Genomic DNA, 14,280 nt, shown 5'->3' with positions numbered 1-14,280 from the left:
TCACTCTCCTCCTCCGCCGTCTCGCTCGCGCGCGCATGCCCTCTCTATCGTTATAACTGGTGTAGCCTAAATGACATTTTGTGGTTTAAACTTTAAACTTTAAACTTTAAACTCTAAACGTACACATATCCATACATATATTTATTGATCAGTTTAGTTTTACAATTAGAGTTCATTAACTTAGTTTAGGCAATAGAATAACTTTATTCTCCCCAGCGATCCTACGTATCTCCTTTACAGTTCTCTCAGTTACCAAAGTGGCGTTTACCAAAAAAAATAGTAGTGTTAATTAGTAGGTAAAAATAGGTAAAAAAAAGGCAATAAACATTAAACGTAAGCCTAGACGTGTCCAATAAAATCGCTGATCAAACATTATTTACATGGGTGTTCGTGTGGTAAGCCGACAGTTAGCTGCTAATATTGCTTATGACTATATAACGTACACATATCAGTAGTGGATTTGGATCTTTGTGTGGTCGGGCCTGCCTCCTGCTAGCTCCTGCTCCTGCTCCTGCCAGCTCCTGCTCCTGCCCTCCCTAGTTCTCTCCTGTGTGCTTCAGTTAATCGCTGACCCTGCTCCGGAACTCGCTATCACTTTGGCCAGCCCAGTCGCATCTACCTCCGACCTACTTATACGCTTGTGGGTGATGCTGCTGATCGAAACTAGGTGCATTACGGCTATACATATAGTGGTTGCTATACCAACACATAAACAAGTTACATAATCACAAACGACAGAAGTGTATTTTGGTGGCGGGCTCTCCTATAGGTGGCTAACGGTGACTAACGGTGGCGAGGAAGGCTGCCCACTCCCGCTTCCGCTTCCGCCGCCGCCTCCGCCTCCGCTCTGGCTCGCCTCCTCTTCTTGTACCTTACCGTCTTGGCCGCGTCCTTTCCCAATTATCTGTGGCTGCTGTACGTCTTGTAGACCCGCGGAGCCCTCGTCGCCGTGGCGCTGGGCGAGGCGGACGAGCAGGATGCTCCGCCAGCGCCCAGGTCCTGCACCGTCGTCTCCAGGTTCAGGGGCAGGACGTGATCGTGTTCGTCCGAGTGCTCGTATATGTAGTCGCGCTTCTTAAAGTTGTCGATGATGCGCTTCGTTGACTTCATGTGTGCCACGAAGTTGGCCTCCAACTAAGGAATAAGAGAGGTTACAATAGAATCTCGTTGGAACTCACTGGAAGAAAGGGAATAAATCAAAAGTCCCGCCAAAACTCACGCTGGAGGTCAGGTTCATGAACGTGTGGTACTTCTCCAGCACGCCGACGATCTCCTTGAAGCTGTTCCCTCGCAGCTGCCGCCGCACCAGCGCCTCGAACTGCTCGTTGTCCGCTATCAGGTTGCCCACCAGGATGGCCGCATAGCTGCCCTTGAGGGTGTGCTCCATGTGGTGGCCGGCTCGCTGTACAACTGTTGGAGGAGGAATAGTTAGAACATCCGACCCACTTCCAAGCCCTAAAAGAATACTCACGGTTGTTGACTGTCTCCTCCACTTCCTCCTGCTTCTTCTTGCCCTTGTCGTTGCTCTCCAGGAACGCGTCCGTGTTCTTCTCCACTAACCTGGAAGTAAGTGTGTTAGAAAGAGGGATCCACAAGGAAGGTGGTGAGAGGACTAACCTGGCCAGCTCCTCGCACTTGTAGAAGTACTCGAGCAGAGCTTGGAGCGCGCTGACGACGCCCTGGGCTGGTGGGTTGTCGGCCACGTACTCAGCCGGAGCAGCAGCCTGCATCAGGGCGGCCCGGTTGGGAACGGTGTGCATGCAGAGGTTTATCAGCAGGGTCAGCACCTGAAAGATGGGAACAGTCCATTAGAAAGTGACACAAGCGGAGGTAGACCTTCAGATACCCACCAGTATGCTCAGCTCGAAGACGCAGTGGTCGGGAATGTAGTTGGCCGACAGAAGCAGCAGCCGGAAGCTCGTCTCCACCACATCGCCGCGCTGGCCGAGCAGCTCCGCCCCCAGGGAGGGCTGGGCCTCGTTGAAGGTGTGCGTCAGGTTGATCAGGACCTTCAGAACGGGGACGAGCAGCTCGCGCATGGCCACGCCGGGGTGTTCCTTGTTGCTGGCCACCACATCCACCGAGGGATGCAGCATCAGCTGCCGGCTGCACAGGCGGTACAGCTGGCAGAGCGTCTCCACGGCTCGGCCCTGGCCAAAGGTGAGCATGTAGCGCTGGTTGGCCTCGTTGTGCTGCGTCACGTTCTCCAGGACGCGCAGGCACCGCGCCACCGTCTGCATGTTGTCCAGCAGCGAGGGCTGCCAGACGATCTCCGCAGAGGTCTCGTTGGCGATAACTGGCCGGCAGAAGTCCGATATCGTCTTGATGATGTGCTCCAGGCCGCCCAGCTTGCGCAGGTCCTCCTTGAACCACTCGTTGGCCCGCTTGGAGGTGAGCGAGAGCAGGGTCTCCATCGCCAGGGTGCCCACCGTGAGCGAGTCGACGTTCAGGTGGGTGCCCTTGCCCTGGGCCTTGATCTCCTCGCAGAGCTCGCGCACCTTCAGCTTGTTCCGCTCGAAGCCGGCCCGGTCCGGGTGGCCGGAGCTCTCCGCGTTGTCCGCCTCCAGCAGGTTGATCATCAGCTCCAGGGAGTCGCGGTCGAGGTCCATGGTGAGGCCCTCTTGCGAGAGGATGTACATGATGGCCGAGGTGCACAGGCCCAGGCTGAGGTCTTTGTTGGCGTCGGACAAGGCCTGGAATGGGAAAGGGAGAGGGGATTAGTCAGTCTGCGATAGATCACCTGGGCATGAGTCTCTGCCCATTTCCCGGAGCAGATGTTTTGCTAATGGACGGGAGCTTCTTCGGAAAACGGCTCGCAAATGGATTCTCAAGTGCAGCCAGAGGCGGGAGATTCCCAGAAACGGTTGTTTGCTTTTGGGGGAACCGCTGTTTGTTTATGGCCGTCATCCAATCGCATTCCGGCTTGCTGGCTTGCAAATGAGGGGCCCGGTTCAGGTCTCCTTACAGACCAACTACATCGGGATGGGGGACTCACCTTGAAGAACTTGGTGACGACGCCGTGGGCGCGGACGTGCATCCGGAAGGCGGGCATCATGCACTTGGCGGCCAGCTGGAGCGCCGACAGGCAGCGCGTCGCCGGCGGGTTGTGCGGCTGCAGTGCGTCCAGGATGTACTCCACGTCGTCGTCCATCTCCTGGTACTCGCCGATCTCCTGGATCTGGTGCGCTGTCTTCACGTTCCGCACCACCGTGTAGTAGTCTTTTGTCTTGCGATCCACGCGATTCAGTCCGCCGCCCGACGTTCCGCCGGCTGCTCCAGTGCCTCCCGACCCGACGGCCGAGCCTCCCACTCCCGGCAGGCCTCCGGTGGCCAGGTCGTCGCCACCAGGCTCCAGGTCCAGGTCGAAGGCGTCGACGACAGCTGAACTGCTGCAGGGAACTCCGCCCTGCTTCCCCGCCAGGCCGCGGGAGATCTTGCCGAGCGCCGGGCTGTCGCCACGCAAGGTGGACGCACTGCTGCCGACGCTGCAGGAGGAACCATTGTTGTTGGAGGAGGGGCTGTCGCCGAAGTCGACGTCTGACTTGCCCGCGGCCAGGTGATGCAGGTGATCCTTGGCACCGCCTCCGGTGGCACCCGATGTGCCCGATGCCGAGGCGTTGCTGGCGTCGCTGCCCGTTCCCCCGCCGTTCGCCTCCAGGGCCGCGTCCCAGCTGTGCTTGTACAGCGCCCTCTTGGCCACCGTGGCCTGCTCCGCCTGGTCCGATGGCACCAGGGCGCGGCTCTTGAAGATGCTGCCCTTCTTCTTCGAGATGACCAGCTTGACGGCGCCTCGCTGCTCCGTTTCCGCCGCTCCTTCGCCCCCGTTTCCGGCGGCAGCCGCTCCTGCCTCTGCGGCAGCTGCAGCTCCCGCTCCGGCCGCATTGGCGGCCACCTGGGTGTCCAGGGTGAGGGTTCGCTTGAACTTGTCCTTGAACTTGAAGTCACGCGGCGGGGGCGAGGAGGATGATCCGTCGTGCTGCAGCGAGGAGTTGTTCGATAGCTCTTCTGCCTCGAGGTCGGGATCGGGATCCGGGTCGTGGTCCGGCGAGTCCGCTCTGGGATCCGTGTGCAGGACTTTGGCAGGCGTGGGATGCTCCTCGGACTCGTCCTCCTCCTCGGCGGCGTCCTGCTCCTGCTGCAGCACCTGCGTCACCTGCTGGTTCTTCCGCTTCCGTCCGTAACTCCGCGGGGCTGTGCCTCCCGCCCCGCCGCCGTCCTCCAGCCGGCTGGCCTCCGCCTTGGCCGAGAGGTTGGCGGCGATCTTGTTGATGTTGTTGTTGATGCTGGCGGAGTTGTTGTTGTTCGCCCGGGCTGCTGCCGCCCGTCCCCTTCGCGGCGGCGGCGCCTGCTCCGGCAAGGGCTCCTCGGTCGCCGGCTCTTCCATCTCCACGTCCGCGGTCTCCACCTCGGCCTTCTTGGATCCCCGGGTGCCCCGCGTACTCCGCTTGGGCGGGGAAGCGGCTTCTTGGGTGGCTTTCGGAGGCCGGCCGCGGGTCCTGGTTGGCGTGCTAGCGACTGGTTCCATGGCGGCTGCAGGAGCTGCTTCTGCTGCGGCGTTGTTGGCCTTTCGGCCCCTTCCTCGCGTCGCCCTCTTGGCGGGCTGCGGCTGCTCCTGGTCCGCGTCTGCCGGCCGATCCGCTGTCCCGTTCAGTCGTGGCACTTCGCCTCGCAAGACTGCCAGTATGTCCTCCTGCAACGGCGTCTCCGGCAGCACAGTGGCTGCTCCCGTGCCGGCGCCGTCGATGGTCATCATCATGGACTCCAGGCGGGACTCAATGTCGGAGGGGGGCGCCACCAACGAGGAGTGCTGACTAGTCTCCAGGTCGCTGGTAATCACGCTGGACCCCCGGCTGCGTATCACGCACGAGTCCTCCTGCACGGCCTGGGCCAGCAGCTGCGGCGTGCTGTTTCCCTTCGAGGAGATGCTGCCCAGCACCGAGGACTGCGAGTCGAAATCGTGGTCGGACCGCGTCGTGGGCGATATGACCGCCGATCCCCGCTGCGGATGGAGATGGTGCAGCTGGGTGGCCTGGCTGTGCAGCTGGTTGGGATCGTTCAGGGCCAGGTGGGGGGAGGGCGTCTTGAACTCTGAGGACTCTGCTGGCGGGGCTGTGGCTCCTGCTGCTCCCGCCGCTGATCCTGCCGCCTGCAGCAACTGCTTGTGCTTGTGCTTCTTGCTCTTGGACTTCTTCTCGCTGCGGGACTCCGCCTTGGCGATGGCGTTGCGGATCACGTCCGTCTTGATGATCAGCTTGAGGCGCTCCTTCGGCGGCTTGTCCGGCGAGATCTTCACCGTGCAGTAGTTGATCTCCGGCGGCTCCTCCTCCTCGTCCTCCTCCTCTTCTTCCTCGTCCTCGTCCTCTGCCTCCTGGAGGGCGGCGGGCTCACCAGCGGAGGCTGCTGCTCCTCCGCCTGCTGCTGACGAGCTGGGCGCTGTTCCGTCCGATCCCGCTGTCTCCGGCGGCCGCAGTGGCTTCACAGTGATTTTTGGCGTGCTTGCAGGAACTGTGTCTCCGTCTCCGTCTTCGGTCCGCTCCGGGAGGTCCTCGTCGTCCTGTTCCGGGTGGCTCTGGAGCGGGTGCGGGTGGTAGCGCTGGTGGTCCGCGGGCGAGCTGCTCGGGGGCTCCTCGCTGTCCGTGCTCACTAGTCGCGACGTGCCCTGCAAGTGGGAGACCGGGGAAGGCGCGTGAGATTATATAGGCTTGGGAGTCGCTTGTTAATGTCTGGTGTCTGGCTATCGGATGCCCTGATTGTTTGGCGAAGAGGCCTGCAACCGGAGGACTACCAAGCCCGGCGCTGGGAAGCAGCACTGGGAGGCCTGGTTCTAGCTAGCCCTGGGAAGCCGTGGCTGGTCGCTGGGGAAGATCACTGACCGTCTTATAGCTGATCTGGCAAGTCGGCGTGCAAAGTCGGCAATTATCACAATCGGCACTGGGACCGGGACAGAAAACAGAACTGAGCGGCGCAAGAAGCCGCCGAGAAATGCGGAAGAAAAGCGAACGAACTGGCCCGCGGGAGAAAGAGGCGCGCAGGGAGCGGAGAGAGACTCGGCGCAAAAGCGCGCGTAATTTAACACTGGCTTGTTGTTGCCGATCGGGGTTCGCGCCACCGCTGCTTTCTCTTTCCCACACGGCGCAGTACAGTCCGAGGAGCGAGAGCCCGCGCTCCGGAGAGAGCGGCCGAAGAGGCCAGGTGAGAGGTGACTGGAGAGAGGTGAGTGACGGGAGAGAGCGCGAGGCGCCGAAGAATATCCAGGGTACTCGACTAATTGTCGGATAATTGCAGACTTTCTTGGAGAAACTGTCTACTTGGAGACTACTGGGGGGTAGGGAAGAGCGGGTCTTCCAATGGGCACCGTGGGCTCTGATCTTCGAACTTTAAAGCAAAATAATCTACGAGATTAGGAGCCCTTTTCACCTGAATCCTTTGGACTAGAACTACAAGCCACTCAGCTACTACTTTTTAAAGGAATTGCCTTCCAAAAGCCAAAAAATCCCCTCAAAATAGTGTTCTAAGAGATCAGGACTCACCTTGGAGATGCGCAGCACTATGGGCGGATGCTCCGGCGTGCGGGAAGCGCTCGATGGATTCGACGCAGAGGCGGAGGGCAGAAGCGGCACCGTCGCAGAGGCCGCACTGGGCGCCGACGTGGGCGGAGGTAACGCCGGCTCGGAGCCCGGACTGCCCGCCGTCGAGCTGATGAACGCTTCCGTGGCGGCGGCTGTGGCCGCAGAGGATCCAGTGGCTTCCGCGGCACCCCTTCCCTTGGGAATGATCAGATCCTTGACGGGCGTGGGATAGCGCTCGTCCTCGTCCACCTCGCAGTAGTTGACCGCCTTACGGGCTCGACCCAGGATGCGAGACGGCGGCGCCTCCGGCTTCAGTTTCTTCTCCTCCTTGGGCTTCTTTGACTTCTTGGCGGAGGCGGTTCGCGAATCCGACTCGTCCAGCTCCTTGCCGAAGTTGAGCTGGTGGTGCTGCTGCTCCGAGGACTCCTCTTCGGACACCTCCCGGTCCGTCGCCAACGCTCCGGGCGTCGAGGGCTTCTTCTTGGGAGACTTGCGCTTCCGCTCTGCGGAGCTGCCGCCCTTGCCCAGCTTCAGCTTCAGCCCGCCCCCTCCGTCTTGCGAGCCGGAGGTGGGCGTGGCGCCTCCCCCTCCGAGGGACATGCTCGCCTGGTCCCGCATGGGCGACGTGCCAGCCACGCAGTGCGGGAGCTGCTGGATGATCTGGGCGATCACCTCGGCCGGAGCGGCGTTGCGCGACTTGAAGAACTTCTTGGGCTTCGGCGGCTCCGGCACCGAGACGGACAGGTCCTTGGGGTCGTGCTCGTGCGTGGAGGCTGGACTCTGGGCAGGACTGGCGGCTGCCGCCGCCGCGGCCGCTGCCGCCGCCATCGGGTGCAGGGCTGACAGCGTGTAGGTGCGCGTGGAGGTGAAGCCCATCTTGCCCCACTTGCCCACGGTGCCGACGGAGCGGGCGACGGTCGGCCGGTTGGTGATCTCCTTCTCCTTGCAGAGCGAGTCCAGCGGCACCACGATGTTCTTGCCCCAGCGCGACATCTTGGCGTGGCGCCTGTCCTGGGGGGTTCCGGTGCTGGTCCTTTATCTGAAGTCGTTGGCGGTGGCTCTAGTCCTGGGCGACCAGCTCACTGAAAAGGCAGACATATTAGTGGACATCGAACTGGAAAGGTCCCTATTGGAGTCCCTGCGCGCCAGAACGGCTCGGGGAAGTGCAGGCTCTCCGGAATCAGTGGCTCCGATAGAGCTCGGCGTTCGAGGGCATTTTTGGTACACCCTGGATTATAAAACACCTCCCGAGGGGGGAGAATGGAGGTGCGTCCCAAGCCAAGTCCCCTAATCCGCCCGGAATTGGGGCAGGCCGGAGGTGGGCCGGGGAGGCTGGGCGCTCCCGGCGCTGGGACGGGATGTGGCGGGCAGGCCCTGGGGGCTACCTATTACCCTAATGGGCTTCTTTTCGGGCAGAACCTTGTTTATTTTGCCACAATATTGCAACTTAGGAGCGAATTGTTTGGCCGAGAGCGAGAGAGAGCGAGGGGGAGAGAGAGAGCGCTGCAGCACGAGCAAAACATAACAAACGCGAGGCCGTAAGGTGGCCGCGAGTGGGAGCGAGCGCACGATAGGGATTCCAGCGATTTCCAATTTTCACACGCATCGAATCGAATCAAATCAAAGTCGAAATGAAAACAATTTGCTGCACTTGGGCGCCGTATTATTGCGATTCGGCAGAGCCAGGCGCTGCACTCACCTCGAGAAAAACATTTGAAGCGGCACTTTGTGGATGCAGACTGCTCGGATGCATGGGTGTGCGAGTGGTCGAAATCTCTGTTGCATATGTATGGGTGTGCAAGGAATGCAATCAAACAAACGATGTTTGCGCTTGCTTCTTTTGCTTTGAAGCCCCCTGAAGCCCTTTGCTGTTGGCGCTGGCTGGCTTATTGGCGCAATTCTGCGGCACGTACGAACTGTTCGATAATCTCGCAGCTGAATCTCCGTCAGCCCTCCGCTGATAGCATCCTAATTCTTATTTTCGTTCTCGTTTGTTGCTCTTCTTCTTCTGCTGCTGCTGGCTCTTCTTCTTGGTGGTGCTGCAGCAAGACTCTGATTTTGCTTTGCTTTCCAACTCAAATTCGGTTCGTTTGCACGACAAACACACGCGACGGGGCTGCGGCACATTGGCGCGTTAAAGTTTGCGGGCTATTTTGGACTTTTGCGCGAACGAAATGCACGAAAAAGTTTATTTTCACTGTTTTTGCAGAAACTACGATTTAGTGGGACCAGACGCGACTGCCTGGGAAATCGTTGCTTTGCTTGGGGACATTTTCCCGCTCGGACTTGTGTTATCGGCCAGTACCATCTCTATTGATATCGATAAGTGTGCCAGTTGGCGGGATATTTTCAAATACTTAAAAAAATACTGACTTACAGTGCTGCCCATTCAGGCTCAGATAGAAAGTTGGCGCGCAAATTTGAAAACAATTAAATACAGCGACATGTGTGGTTATATAGTTTATTTACAAGAACAAAGTAAAACAAGCTGGTTAGTAAACCCTCTCCTTTAGCTTGAACATCAGGGGATCCTTGGTGCGCAAAATAAGCTCCGCAATCAGGACGGGGGGCTCCGAGGTGTCGCCCACAAAGGACACATCGTAGTGACGCAGGACATTGGCCACAATGGCCTTGATCTCCAGCATGGCGAACTTCTGGCCAATGCAGTTCCGCGGACCTGCCGAGAAGGGAATGTACGCGTAGGGATTCAGCTTCTCGGCACTGGTGACGACGTCGAAGCGCTCTGGCTTGAAGGCGTTCGGCTCGGTGAAGAGGTCCTCCCGCCTGCCGATGTACAGTGGCGAGATGCCGATGTTAGTGCCGGCGGGGATGAGCTTTCCATCTATGGATTTAATCATGTTGGTTCGAGGTTATGTTTAATTTAGTTCATAGATTCCTTACTTATCTCGCAGTCCTCCAGGACCTTGCGGCCCAGCAGCGGCACCGAGGGGTATAGACGCAGCGTCTCCTTCACGCAGAGGTCCACGTAGTGGAGCTTGTTGAGGAGCTCGTAGGTGACCGGAGTGGCCTTGTCGTCTCCCACAACGGAGCGGATCTCCTCGAAGCACTTCTTCTGCGCCTCCGGATGCGTGGCGATGTTGTAGAAGAAGAACATCAGGGCCGAGGAGGTGGTGTCGTGGCCCTCGAACATGAACGTGTCCACCTCCTCGCGGATGTCCAGGTTGGTCAGAGGCCGGTCGTCAATGGTCGACTGGAGCAAGATATCCAGGAAGGCCATCTTGCGCTTGGCGCCCACATCTGCGTCGGCCTCGGCAGCCGCCTGGCCGCCGCTCTTGATCAGCTCTTCGCGGCGCTGGACGATGATCTTCTCGGTGAACTGGTGGAGCACATTCAGGGCCTTCTTCTCGGCCCATGCCAGGGGCGTGAACATGTAGGTGAGGTCGAAGCGGTAGAAGATGTTGAACATCCGCTTGTGGAGCACCATGGAGATGGTCTTGACGGCCTGCACGTACTCGGAGTCTGCGTTTGTCTGGGCGTCAATGGACACACCCATGGCGGTTTCTGAAATGTGCAGAATAAGAAAAAAGGGCTTGAAACGTTTAGAATCTACAAGAAAGCCCCCGCGCCAAGGAATTCAAACGAAAAATTTCCCCACGAGGCTGCCAGACCGCCAGAAAAAAGGGAAATTCCGTTTGAATTTAAGGGATTCCCCACCAACTCCTACCGCAAATCGTGTCCATGGTGCAGAGGTTGAGCCAATCGTAGAGATTGAAGCCCGTCTCGCCCTGCTTGAGGCGATCCCGCTCCATGTTGCGCAGCAGATCCCGCGATCCCTTCTCGAAGACGTCGACGAACTGGTCGAGGATCTTGAAGTGGAACGCCGGCGTGATAATCTTGCGCCGCTTGTGCCACTTGCGGCCGCGGCTGACCAGGAGGCCCTCCTTGAGCCACGGCTCCAGGGCCTTGTACTCGCCGGCCTTGTCGTTGAAGCGCAGCGTTCCGAGGACGACCTCCACGTCCTTGGGACTGCCCATGAGCACGTTCAGCTCCGGGCCGAGCCAGACCTTGAGGGTCTGGTCCTTGGACCCGTACAACTCCATGAACTCGAAGATGCGCTTGACCATCTCGTGTGGCGGCTTGCCGATGAAGTGGTGGCCATGACCCACCAGCGGCAGGGCGGGCGGACCCGGCATGTAGCTGATGATGTTGATCAGGCGCTTGAACTTGAGCTGGTAGAGCAGCAGGCCCACAAAGAGGGCGCTGGCCAGGACGGCCCCCAGAATAAGGAACATATTAGGGAAGTGCTTGCTAATCTATTCCAGCCGGCGGCGAAAGGGTGACTGATCCACTAACCCCCTGGCAGCCGACATGAAAGTCAGCACGGCTGGCGGAACTGATCCATTAAAGTTATCCGCAAGCCCCAAATCTGCACTGGGAGAATACCCAGTGGGTTCTCCCAAGGCATAACTAATCCTCTTAAAAGTATTTTAGTTCCCGGATCTGCATACTGTGCTGTGGGGAATGAAGTGTTTCTCTTTGTGTTTTTTCCAGTGTCGATCCCAATCTGGCTGGGAGTATCTAATCGAGGTGTTGACTACCGAACATATTTCGAGCAAACCATCCCCGGATCGGGCCTAATCTAATCACAAGTGCCTTTTGTCGTATTTTAGGCTTTTATGGCGCTGAGGTGGAGCTGCACCTTGGCCCTGACTATTTCCCTAATGTATACACCACTCTTCTCACCGCAAATGGCGTCCAGGGTGCAGAGGTGCATCGCTTCGCCCAGGGGGAACTCCTGCTGCCCTTCCTCCTGCTGCTGCCGACGCAGCTCCCTCACCAGACGGCGCGACTGGCGGTCGAAGATCTCCACGTAGGCCTCCAGGATGCGGAAGTGGAAGGCCGGCGTGATGATCTTGCGGCGACGGTGCCACTTCCTGCCGCTGCTGACCAGGAGGCCCTCGTTCAGCCACCGCCCCAGGAAGGTGTACTCATGGGCCTTGTCCAGCAGCCGGGTGCTGCTCAGCACCTGCTCCACGTCCGCCGGGTGAAAGAGCATCACGCTGAACCTGGGTCCCATAAAGAGGCCGAAGGTGTCGCCGTACTTCTCCGCCAGATCCGCCATCCGCTGGCAGGCCTCTGCCGGCGACAGTCCCAGGAAGAGGTAGGCATTCCCCAGGAGGGGCAGGGGCAGTGGGCAGGGAATGTTGGTCATGATCCTCGTGAAGCGCAGCAGCTCCAGGGCCAGGATGCCCAGGAGCAGGACGCCGGCAAGCAGAAGCCACATCTTCTCCGCTCGTCCGATCTCTTGGAGGAGCGTCTCGAAACTGTTTGTGGCCTCCGCATCTCAATTCTACTGAAGCTCAAGTCGCCAATTCGGGCTTATCATCCGAAATACATATTCGTATATTTTCTGGAAAGTATGGAAAGAGATTTGGGAAGTATTTCTCGCATAGTTCTCGGGGGAGTCTTCGAATAGATCTTGTGGAATGAATCCCAAATCCATTTCAAGTTCAAGACTTCGTCATTGTTGTTTTCCTGCCACATCGAGTGGGACGTGGACGTGGATGGGGATGTGGCTGTTGATGTGGACCGACGATGGCCTAAATATAGAGCACCTGCTCCGAAAATAGGCCCCTAGCCATGTGGCCTTTTGGCCATTTGCTTTTCCGATTTTCCGATTTCTTGATTTTCTGATTTGATGACTTGGCCGTGTGTGACGTCACAGTGGTGGCAGGATGAGTTGCGGTCAGGTGAGGGGGATCTCGGAATGTAAACACACAATCGATGGCCGGAATGCCGAGTCTGTTTACTTAATCACTGGGCCATCGCTTCCAGATCGAGGTCTTTATCTCGCGAATAAACTCACTTCGCGAGATGCCAATCTTTGGGGTTGACCCGCCGGATGACCTTCCCCTCCAGTGTTCTGTCCACTAAGGATGACTTGCCAGTCCGGACTGGGACAAGTGGAGGGTACTGGAATGGGAATATAGTGTGTAGTCTATTCAAAATAAACAAAGTCTATTTCAAGAGGCGTGCCATTCCATTCCAGATTCCAGGCTTTTGTTTTAGTTCCCGAAATAGACTCTCCGTAGTGGACTCTACGGAATAGTAAACAAAAGCTGCAGAGATGTATGATTGCGACTATCTGATACCTTTTATAATGCTTCTATAGCTGCTTAGATATACAGTGCCCATCCCTGCCCATTTTCGACCTTAATGGCCTCTATAATTGAGACATAAATGCACAAGTTTGGGAATAAAAATTCCCATTTGGCGGCCCGCAGCTGATTCATTCCGCCTCCCCATACGGTCCTCGATCCGATCCCATCCCATCCCAATCCAAATCAAAAACACATGCACCGTCGCCCACTCAGCTCGGGGGCTCTATAAACAAATACATATGTATATAGCCATCGCCACAACAATGGCAACAACAAGTAGGCGTCCTTCGAGCATGCCAAATTCCAAAATTCTTGCGTCGCCTCCGTCGGTCGTCGACTTCCACGTCACTCCCGGATCGCATCCGACCCGAGGAACGGAACGTAAATATTTGCACATGTCTTACAAGAGCTGGTCATTTTTCTCCGTCGGATATAGCCGCACTCGGCACATATAGAGACTTTCCGATCCGTGTACTAGCCATGTAGTGGACGTGTGCGGGCTTTTCGATTTCAATTTTAAATGGATTGTTTTGTGCGTTGGAATTTCATTGGCATTTCCATTTCCATTTCCAATTTTGTTAATTTTTCATCGCAAGTCGTTCCGCCGAGTTGAACAGAAGCGTAGAAGGCCGTTTTTCCGGGGGGGGGGGGGGGGGGGGGGGGGGGGGGGGGGGGACTACGGAAAAAGCCACTAAGGCCTACTAAGAGCCCTTTCCGCGAAAACCCATAGCTTTTATGGTTCGCATCGGGAATGGCGCACTTCTGGTGGCGCCAACTGGGCAGTGCAGCTGTAGCTACCCGTAGTACTCGGGACCCGTAGCTATGGAGAGCCCCACTACATCATAACAATAAAAATAATACAAATTTGGCAAAAGCGCGCCATTTGCGTCAACAGAACTGGCCCACCCGGCCTCTAGTACACACCCCGAGAACAGGGTGCTTATGAATAGGTATACTTTAGACATATTATAGAACAGATAATGGTACATATAGGGGGGAGTATTTAACAACAAAAAGTGTATACTAGCTAGCTACAAGTCTGTTCAAAAAATGAATTATTTTCAACCATCCCTTTCCTAATCTCTCACCCGCAAGTGTTCCTTCAGAGTGTTTATATATAGAACCCGGGATGAGGCATCGGCTCTCGTCTTCTGCGCCACAATGCATGCCCGTACTAATAATAATACAGCATAATAATAACAATAATAAAACATATGATTAAGCAGCCAACGCCGCGTATGCGCAATTTTTCGTTCTGGTTCGCATTACGTATCCGCCACCGAAACTCAGAGGCCTAATAAGGCCTGATTGCTGGCGGTGGCGACGGCAGGAGAGTTTCTCGTCCGATTCTGTAACGACCACTTCGGAAATGGTAATGGGAATGAGTCACCGCGCCGGTTGCCAATCATCTTGGTAGTTGGCCGCTTTGACGTTTTCCTTCTGGCCATTTTCACAAATAAACACACGACTAATTGTTTCAAGTGCACATTATATTCACCATTATATACCCTGCGGGGCTCTGCAATCTGCTGACGAATGCCCATTCTCATCTGAGGGTATCGAAAATGCAACGCCAAATGATTCAAAGT

At 57.1% G+C, this 14,280-nt stretch overlaps 2 protein-coding genes across 4 annotated transcripts; both read right to left on the bottom strand.

Moving 5' to 3' along the window:
• Positions 1-120: 120 nt before the first annotated feature.
• On the bottom strand, positions 121-8,860 carry LOC6503890 (protein wings apart-like). Of its 2 annotated transcripts, XM_001963754.4 has the most exons (8): positions 8,269-8,860; positions 6,531-7,651; positions 2,996-5,659; positions 1,851-2,693; positions 1,618-1,787; positions 1,472-1,560; positions 1,220-1,410; positions 121-1,134 (listed from the first exon to the last, which is right to left on the bottom strand). In XM_001963754.4, exons 2-8 carry the CDS (start codon positions 7,560-7,562, stop codon positions 901-903), a joined length of 5,223 nt encoding a protein of 1,740 aa, XP_001963790.1. In that variant the 5' UTR covers positions 7,563-7,651; positions 8,269-8,860; the 3' UTR covers positions 121-900. The 2 variants fall into 2 exon arrangements, with proteins under 2 accessions (XP_001963790.1, XP_014761111.1); XM_014905625.3 differs by lacking the exons at positions 6,531-7,651; positions 8,269-8,860 and adding an exon at positions 5,874-6,010.
• A 156-nt stretch (positions 8,861-9,016) lies between these two features.
• LOC6503889 (cytochrome P450 4d1) lies at positions 9,017-11,829 on the bottom strand. Of its 2 annotated transcripts, none has more exons than XM_032452613.2 (3): positions 11,274-11,829; positions 9,471-10,091; positions 9,017-9,411 (listed from the first exon to the last, which is right to left on the bottom strand). In XM_032452613.2, exons 1-3 carry the CDS (start codon positions 11,812-11,814, stop codon positions 9,062-9,064), a joined length of 1,512 nt encoding a protein of 503 aa, XP_032308504.1. In that variant the 5' UTR covers positions 11,815-11,829; the 3' UTR covers positions 9,017-9,061. The 2 variants fall into 2 exon arrangements, with proteins under 2 accessions (XP_032308504.1, XP_001963789.1); XM_001963753.4 differs by lacking the exon at positions 11,274-11,829 and adding an exon at positions 10,255-10,875.
• Positions 11,830-14,280: the final 2,451 nt, after the last annotated feature.

This window comes from Drosophila ananassae, chromosome XL (genome assembly GCF_017639315.1).
Source record: "Drosophila ananassae strain 14024-0371.13 chromosome XL, ASM1763931v2, whole genome shotgun sequence".
Lineage (NCBI taxonomy): Eukaryota > Metazoa > Arthropoda > Insecta > Diptera > Drosophilidae > Drosophila > Drosophila ananassae.
Note: the sequence above shows the minus strand (reverse complement) of the source record. Positions and strands in the feature narration are given on the sequence as shown.

What these genes read in the sequence shown, in the direction of transcription:
- LOC6503890 (XM_001963754.4), bottom strand. Translation starts at nt 7,562, where the DNA reads ATGTCGCGCTGGGGCAAGAACATCGTGGTGCCGCTGGACTCGCTCTGC. An exon ending in AAGTGCGAGGAGCTGGCCAG is followed by an intron (nt 1,561 to 1,617) that starts GTTAGTCCTCTC and finishes ACTTACTTCCAG; the next exon opens with GTTAGTGGAGAAGAACACGG. An exon ending in TCATGAACCTGACCTCCAGC is followed by an intron (nt 1,135 to 1,219) that starts GTGAGTTTTGGC and finishes CTTATTCCTTAG; the next exon opens with TTGGAGGCCAACTTCGTGGC.
- LOC6503889 (XM_001963753.4), bottom strand. Translation starts at nt 10,822, where the DNA reads ATGTTCCTTATTCTGGGGGCCGTCCTGGCCAGCGCCCTCTTTGTGGGC. An exon ending in CACCATGGACACGATTTGCG is followed by an intron (nt 10,092 to 10,254) that starts GTAGGAGTTGGT and finishes TGCACATTTCAG; the next exon opens with AAACCGCCATGGGTGTGTCC. An exon ending in CCTGGAGGACTGCGAGATAA is followed by an intron (nt 9,412 to 9,470) that starts GTAAGGAATCTA and finishes TTAAATCCATAG; the next exon opens with ATGGAAAGCTCATCCCCGCC.